Consider the following 8297-nt stretch of genomic DNA (forward strand, 5'->3'; position numbering starts at 1 on the left):
ACCAGCTCACTTGAAAGAGGACTGACTGTAAAATGACACCAATAGCCCTGTGAACACGCAAGGGAGCCACTAAATTTATATGTACGTTTATTACAGTATTTACATTTATTACAGCACTACTGCAGCATGAAGTTTACATGGTGACAGTGTAAAGGTGGTTTCCATCTATCAGCAGCAATACCATGTAATGCACAGTAAAACAGGGAACTCAGTCATCACACTACTTGAAATGTCTGAAGAGTACAGGGAGTCGGGGCAGCCTCAGTTCTCTAGATAACTCAGGTACTTAAGACAGTTGTACAAGAAGGCACTTAGAGTAATGACAACTGTTCAGACAATTGGGTCCATCATAAAAAGGTCTTTTTTTGGGGTGTAGGGAGGACAAAAAAAAATTGCTACTGGAATGGTAATCAGATGAATGATTATTCACCTTATGGTTTTTCCCCAGAATACTTGAAAGGGGGAAAACCTGTACATCTAAAATTCTACTCAAAGAGAATATGCCAGGTCCCATATCAATAAATAAAACCCAGACCCAATCAATTTTTACAATTTGTTTAAATATTCACTTGGAGAACTTGTGCCCTGTTGAGCCATACATTTTATTAAATTAAAAGGAAATGCTGAGCTGAAGGCAGCACACAGGAATACTTGAAGAGGTGCTGCTGTCAAGAGTTGATGGAAACCGGAGCAGGGCCACAAACTTGTTCATTACATCCATGAGGACAAACCTTTAAAGCACATCAGTCTCCAGTTAATGATGAATGAGGATCTTTGCAACAATTATGGTCATACTGTTGTGTTCTTACCTACAGAAGATGGGCACCAGATGTGTAAGGTGAGATTCTTTCAATTCCATTTTCACAGTGAATGCTTTCATTCTGAGAAAAGACAGGGCATCATTCAATAGACTCATGGGGGGGGGGGGGTGTCCAAATTTTGAGTACAGGTTTGAAAACCCACTTGTGGGTAGAGGAGAGCAGTTGCCCCTTATTCTGGCAGCTGACTGGATGAACAAGCTTTGATACTTTAAAAGGTGGAATAAGGGTCACTCAATTTTAAAAATTGAAGCACATCAGGATCCCACATGAATATCAACATTATGGTTAGAAGTTTTGCCTGGCAGTTAAGGTGTGAGTATTCAACAGAAGTCCCTGCTGAAAGTCAGCAAGAATGGTGACCACTAGCTGATTAAGTGGTTGATCTCCAGTTTGAGTTGAACAGGAAAGCTGAGCATCTCTATACATGTACTGCACCCTACCATCGGAGTAGGGCAATGGATCCTAGAGACAGAGCTCAGTGGAGATATCAGGTTCACAGGACTCCAGAAGGATGGGGCACAGAATTTTTCTTGCGTTTCCAACACTGAAGAAGCCACTGGAGAGTTAGTCTGCTGTATGTCCGGGAGTGCTAGGCAAAAAGAAAAACTGATATTCAGACTTGAGAGAATGGAATCAATGACCCAGAGAAAGCCAAATGCATAGCCTACACAGAATGAACAGAGTACTAGAAAAGCAACACATTGCTTTACGGATGCTGTTGGGATCACGAGAACTGATGCACTCAACATTATGGGTTGTTTAACAGATACAGGTCCTGTAATGCTTCACATATGGGTCTGTCTATGCAGAAGTAACCAATTCAGGGAAGTCTGCAAAACCAGGTAAAAGCTGCAGACTAAACAGTTTGTACAAGAAATTAAACACATCAGCAATGCCATGTCATCAGGATGGTAAGACAAGTCAAGCAGAACTCTTGGGTTGCTGATAAAGTGACACTTACTCAGGTGCTGTGGTGGATTTGCTCTTTTCTCCACAGCTGAAGACTCCTGCTGATCTGAACTAGTTATACCTGGCAGAGGGAGAAAAAAGAAATGAGTCCCCTTTTCAACTTTCTCTGTGAAAGTTCATAAGAGTTGCACTCACAATTGCTACTTGGCTTTCTTCTAGTGCCGTCACCCAAACATTTCTGCACACTGAGGAAGCAAAAGAATTAAATGTAAAACTCAACTGCTGGCCCAGGTAAAGGACATCAAGTAGGAAAATGGCTGCATGAGTCACCCCTGTCTTCTCGGGCATCGCTGGACATTCTGCCGTTGCTCCTCCTCAGAAACCTTCCTTTGACATTCCTGCTTCCGCAGCTGGGTCTCTAGGAGCCACATACAGTACAGCTCTTGTGGTGGGTATAGAATCTGCAGCAGGAGACAGCCCATATATTTCTAAGTTGTACAAGAGAACACGCCAAGAGCCATGGTACATAAAAACACTGGCTCTTGTACTCTAAAGAGCTAGACTCCATTTATGCAAAAAGACCAAGGTACAACAGCAATGTCAGCCCTGATTTAGGGACATGGAAGCATCTTAACACCATTGCACACCACTTCCCCAAATTAGTAGAGCATCCAGGACACCGACCTCTCTGTACTGGTGTCCCTCCGCAAAGACCTTAACATGTTCCAGAAAGGCAATTGTCATTTCCAGAACTGTCACCATATCACTTCGGACACCTTGCAGTCTGGGCAGAAGCTCCCGGAGTTTACCGCAGCTCACTGTGATTCGCTTCCTGAGATGAGATTGATTAGTAATTATACTTATTCAGTACTTTCTGTAGGTGCAAAGGTAGACAGACATGTACAGAAAGAGTTGAACAGCCTGCTGCACATGCAGAGTTCAGTTTTGTCAGCAGTGAGAGCAACGAGGCTAACAGCAGCACTAGGAAAGGCAGGGTGTGAACATTTGTTGGGCAACTAAGGCTGTACTCTTAAGAGAGCCTGATGTGTTAAATCAGGGCACTAACACTCCAGTTCCAGGGCTGATGTACCACCTGCGGTTTCTCTCCATCATCACACAGGCCTTGTTAATTTTGGCCAGTGCTTGCCGATGCTCCAGCTTCATTTTCCTCTGGAAATCGTTGAGGTTCTGCTCTTCCTCAGACTCGCTACAGCTTGAGCTGAACAGGATCATGACAAAAACAGACTTGGTACACTTTATTTAGCCATTTAACTTACACTGTTTGTACAACACAAAAAAAAAAAAAAAAACTTGCAAGGTTACAAGACCAAGACAATCAGCCCACCCATAGTGCTCATTAGCCATCAAGAACCAAAGCAATTAGGAGTAAAGGGTAAAAACACAGTAAGACACTATTGTTAATTAAAACAAATAAATTAAATGTAAGGAGTTCCAACACAACCCGACAGGTTAAGAAAACCAGTCGACCTGAAGTGTTGTGCAACACAGAAGCATTAACACCGAAGGAGTCCTTCACCGTACTAGCTGTAGACCCACCTGTCCGAGCGCGACCCCGCGCCGCGCACCTCCGCCCGTGACTCTTCTGGGCATTCCGCCGCGGACGCGTTCATTTGTTCACCACTCTGCTGTTTCAGCGCCACTAAATTTAATCCACTATTTTTGGACACCTACCCAACAACGTGTTTAAGAGGCGCCTCACACGTCCTGTACCGCTGTAAAGACGTGTACACGCTATGCTATGCTATATTATTTTATTTTATTATTATTTTTTTTTCCCTCCCCCATGAAGGGCCCTTTAAGAGCGCGCGCCCTGATTGCAGATTACGACCGGCCGTGTGTGTATGTGTGCGCGCCGCGCCGCATGAAAAACTGAACATTTAAATGTACGTGAGATATTCCACAAGGCGGCGCTGTTTGCGCGATTTTCCCACCCCTGCCGACAGGATGGCCTCATGGTTCTATACTCAAGTGTGAATTTCAACTGATAGATAAAAAAGACAACACGATAGTATGTCACCTTTGTGGTATTCCAGTTGTCCATTGGATGCTAATTGGTTCCTCATAACCAAGAGTAGTATATTTATTAATTTCTCTTATCCTTTTTTCCCCAAAAGTGACTAGTTATTATGTTAAGCTATCTGTATAGTTATTTACCCCTTTATGCAGCTGAGTAGTTTTATTGGAGGAATTCTTTTAGGGTAAGTATCTTGCTCAAGGGTACTACACCTGGGGATGGGATTCAAACCTGCAACCTGTGTGGCTGAGGTAGCAGCTCCAAGCACTGCAGTACCTGGTGCCCCAACTCTGTTCTTTATCCACGAGTATGAAGTATGAAACAATACTGCGAATTCTATTATGCACAGAGATATGAAAATACATGGAATACAAACTTGTCAAAACTAATAATTTACAAAGTATCAAAGATGTATGAATGAAAATCACTCATTGATTTGGCTTCTTCCATGTGTCATTTTTCCAAAAATGTTAAGAGTGAACTGCCTTTATAGGGAATGCTTTGAATAAGGTGTCCTGTCCTGAGTATGACATGGGGCACAGCGGGTAGCACTAGTGCCTCACTGGAATGTGGCTTCAGATGGAGATTTGACTCTGGCTGAGTCTGTCTGTCTGGAGTTTGAATGTTCTCCTAACATTTGTGTGTGTTTTTTCCAGGTGTACTGGTTCCTTCCCACAGTCCAAAGACGTGTTTGGAGTGAAGTTGTGACTCTAAATTGCCTATTGTGTGTGTGTGTGTGTGTGTGTGTGTGTGTGTGTGTGTGTGTGTGTGTGTGTGTGTGTGTGATGGCTCTGAAGTGGAATGCAGTCTAAGATGTAACTTACCATATGCCCTGTGCTTCTGGGATGGACTCTGAACCACCACATCCTTGCAGTGAACATCCATTATGAATAATGGATGGATGATACTTCATTAAAAGTGTAGATTCAATGAATATGCCTTATGAATGCAAAAAAAAAAAAACTATAGAGCCATAATTAATTATGTTTAGAATTTTTTTATATTGGAAAAAAAAAGCCAGTTGAACAAATTATATTGGTTTACTCCCAGCATCGGTACACTCCCAGCATCTGTACTGTAACATTTATTTATTCTTTTTATTACCAGCTTTTCCCATCATAGCAATGCTACATGCTGATATATTACAATTACAGCTCTATAAGGAATTTGTAACTACTGTTGTAAATGCTGGTAGAAAGTAGAGCATTTAAACTCAGCTGTTCGGGAGCTCTAATGAGTTTGACCACTTGAATCCCTAAATAAACTCCATGTGTTCTGACAAAAGAACATGTTCTCCAGTCCTCAGTGGTGAGACTCCTAACAATGGAGATGCAGACACCCTGTTTTCCCTCATTACCGGGACTAAGTGAGCGGAAGAATGACAGACCCACACAACGCTGTGCAGTGTTTTTGTGCTAGTCAGGGGACATTCTTGGTGGATGTCCTCCCCCTTCTTTGTTTTGTTTTCTACAATGTTCCTTCCAGACTTTGAAAATTAGAAAAAGCAGTGTTTGGACTCTGACCAGAATGCTCCAGGCGCACAACATGCTTCTACGCCTGCGTCGCGAGCCTTAGACCAATCTCCATCTGGACAGTCTCTCCTCTTATCTCCTGTCCCACACCCAGCAACAGTGCCAAAATTTTGTTTTACCGCAAATGTCATGAGTCCTACCAGAACACTAATCCAGCCTGTTCAGCAGCACACCCTTCAGGACTACATATTAGCTGAATGTACTGCAGATGGAATAATAATTGCTTATATTTGTGCAAATACACTTCATTTGGAGCTTTCATGTCTGCATGTGCTCAGAAGTCTGTGGCAGCAATGAAACAAGGCAGGATGGGGTTAAATGCAGAATTATTTGCTGTCATCGCTCTCGATAGTCCGAGATGAATAACTATCCATAACATTATTCACTTGTATGTTTGCAGCCAAACCTTAGAGAAGTGTAAGGTTTTAGATTTTTACATCTTTGGAAAATTAGCAGTATTAGTTTTTGTGTTAGAATGAATTATTTATTGCTCATATGAAATTTTTTTAAATTGTTTGTTGATATTTCTCATCGTGTATTCAAAAGTATGCATATAGTTTTGGGAACATAACTCAAAATATTATCAACTAATATGTGTAGAAGTAAATTCTTGCTTTCACAGAGTTAACAGAGATGTAAATATGGACCTGTCACTGCTTTGATAAAGCTTGGGTTAATGTGGAAGTCCAAGGAGTGCCACTGTGCCTAATCTAGCATAATTAATGAAAACAACACAAAGACTCCTGAAAAAGTTCAAGCATCCAGCTTCACACAGTGCCTCCTGTAGAGACAGCAGCTCTTAAGCCTCTGAGCTACATCGGGATGAATGTTCGACTCCATGTGGAAGGAACATAAGCTCTGTGAGACCTCCCTATGTCACTGACATTCACTAGTTTCTGAAAATGTTTCAGGAACACAAAAAATAATTCCACATTGTAACCTGACAAATAACTGGAGTTCCAGTATCCACCCTTTCAGTTAAAGGTTTATGGACAGATTATTATGCTTATTAATTTTTTTTCTCTGTCATTTTGTCTGCTCTGTTACAAATATATAGCAGATAAAGTAACCAAATAAATGAAAATACACACACACACACACACACATTGTCAGAACCGCTTGTCCCTTACGGGGTCACGGGGAACCGGAGCCTACCCGGCAACACAGGGCGTAAGGCCAGAGGGGGAAGGGGACACACCCAGGACGGGACGCCAGTCCGTAAATGAAAATAGCTGGGTGAAATTTATATCCTTTAAAGAACAGACTTGTGTCCTTGACACACAATGAGGCTTTATTTGTACCTTTAGACATTAAGAATGGATCTGTCATAGAGAATGTCATCACAGGCTTCCTCCCTGGAGGTCTGAAGGTCTGAAAATCATTACTGGGTCTGATGGGGAAAGAAAATACGTTGCTGCATGGAGAAGAGGTGCAGATGGCGTAGGCTGGTTGGATGACAGTGGAGGAGAGGGAAGGTAGTTCCCAACAGATCCAGCTGAGACCTTTGTGCATCAGGACATGGAGAAACAGCACAACATCAATCATCCCTAGTTTGGAACTGGGGGGATACCATGCTGCTCACATCCTGCAGAATCTCTCTCCATATATATACAACTAAATGTCTCAGCATCATATGCAGAACCTCCCACAGATGTTCTCAGGGTCCGTGGTGTTCTGGATAATCTACACACAGTCCCTCTGTTTGCATCCTCTATCTTAATGTGTTCATCATGACATATAGCACTCTTGCAGTGGTAACATATTCCCATCTCAGTGCATGTGCTCCTGTTCCCAGCACTCCTAGCACAATAATGAAGGCCCTTTACTGGTGAGGCTAAAAGGCCATCTGCAACTTTAAGAGCAGAATATTAAAGTAGTAGAAACAAAAGTGGACTTTGTGGGCAGTTTTTTGAAGCCACCTTTACTCACAACAATTTTACATTATAAAAAAAATTCTGTAAGTGGAAATTCTGTGGAGTTACGTTTATGTGAAGAGCCTTTCTCAAAAGTGCACCAGCAGGGCTCCACCAAGGCTTTGTTGATTTAAAATGAGTTCTCAGTAACTGTTAATTCATTGTTAATTATGTCATTGCGTGCTGTCAGTAACATGGTACAGTATTTATCCTCTCAAGGATGATTTGTGCTTATATACAGTAGAAGAAAATGATACAGAGTTGTAATCAGAAAGTAGAAGTCACACAGCAGGGCATGGTTTCCTTGAGCAAGGTGCTCAACCAGATTCTTTCAATGAAGTATTCAGTTGTTGAAAGAGGTAAAAATTTTGCTTTTTTTTTTTTCTTCTTTAAGTAAATATGTTGGCTAGGTGACAGTGTAATGGCAATAAATTGATGGAGTGACCTTTCTTAATCAAAGCCACCTTCATTCTCACTCTTTCAGGTTGAACGTTGCCAGGCTCCAGCTTTGCCGCCAGCCTACAGACCGATGTCAAGCGAATAATGGTCCCATCACGGAGGCCTGATGAGTCTATTTCCTTTTTGGCAAGCCACCTAATTCTGAGGCCCAGCTTTCTTTCGCTTTGCTTGCCCTTGCACCCATTTCCAGACATCCCCTCTTTCCCTATTAGCACTGGACCGAGTCCATTTGGCGAACCGTGCAGGCCCTGAACAAGCTCTCTGTTCGCCTGCTCTTCCACGTTGGTAAAAACATGTGGGATTATGCAAATGTAGGTGTAGGCTTTGTAACTGAAAACACTTTGTATCCTCGCTGGCTGGCTTTTAACACCATCTTCTATTGCTCCCTGCTTTGAAAGCAGCGTGAAACACGCAGATGGGTGGGAGCTGTTTCACTTCGAAGGGATTCACATGTAAAGTCATGATGGGCAAAAAGCAATAATGTTCTGTACTCTACAGCTCCCAGACTCTGCTCAGCTCACCCTTCCTTGGCTCTGCATGGCCTTCCTGCGTGAGGAAACATTCAATCTCTGTACCTACCACAGCTAGAATGCATTCAAGGTATAATTTACAGCATGGGTTCTTAACC

The 8297-nt window shown here is 42.4% G+C and overlaps 1 protein-coding gene across 1 annotated transcript; it reads right to left on the bottom strand.

Moving 5' to 3' along the window:
- Nucleotides 1-208: 208 nt before the first annotated feature.
- On the bottom strand, nt 209-3471 carry LOC108938518 (uncharacterized). Its single transcript, XM_018759106.2, has 9 exons — nt 3288-3471; nt 2824-2949; nt 2415-2562; nt 2061-2191; nt 1926-1975; nt 1783-1851; nt 1262-1410; nt 810-881; nt 209-731 (listed from the first exon to the last, which is right to left on the bottom strand). The coding sequence occupies exons 1-8, from the start codon at nt 3359-3361 to the stop codon at nt 810-812; spliced, it is 819 nt and encodes a 272-aa protein (XP_018614622.1). The 5' UTR covers nt 3362-3471; the 3' UTR covers nt 209-731.
- Between the last annotated feature and the right edge of the window lie 4826 nt (nt 3472-8297).

Source organism: Scleropages formosus, chromosome 17 (genome assembly GCF_900964775.1).
Source record: "Scleropages formosus chromosome 17, fSclFor1.1, whole genome shotgun sequence".
Classification (NCBI taxonomy): domain Eukaryota; kingdom Metazoa; phylum Chordata; class Actinopteri; order Osteoglossiformes; family Osteoglossidae; genus Scleropages; species Scleropages formosus.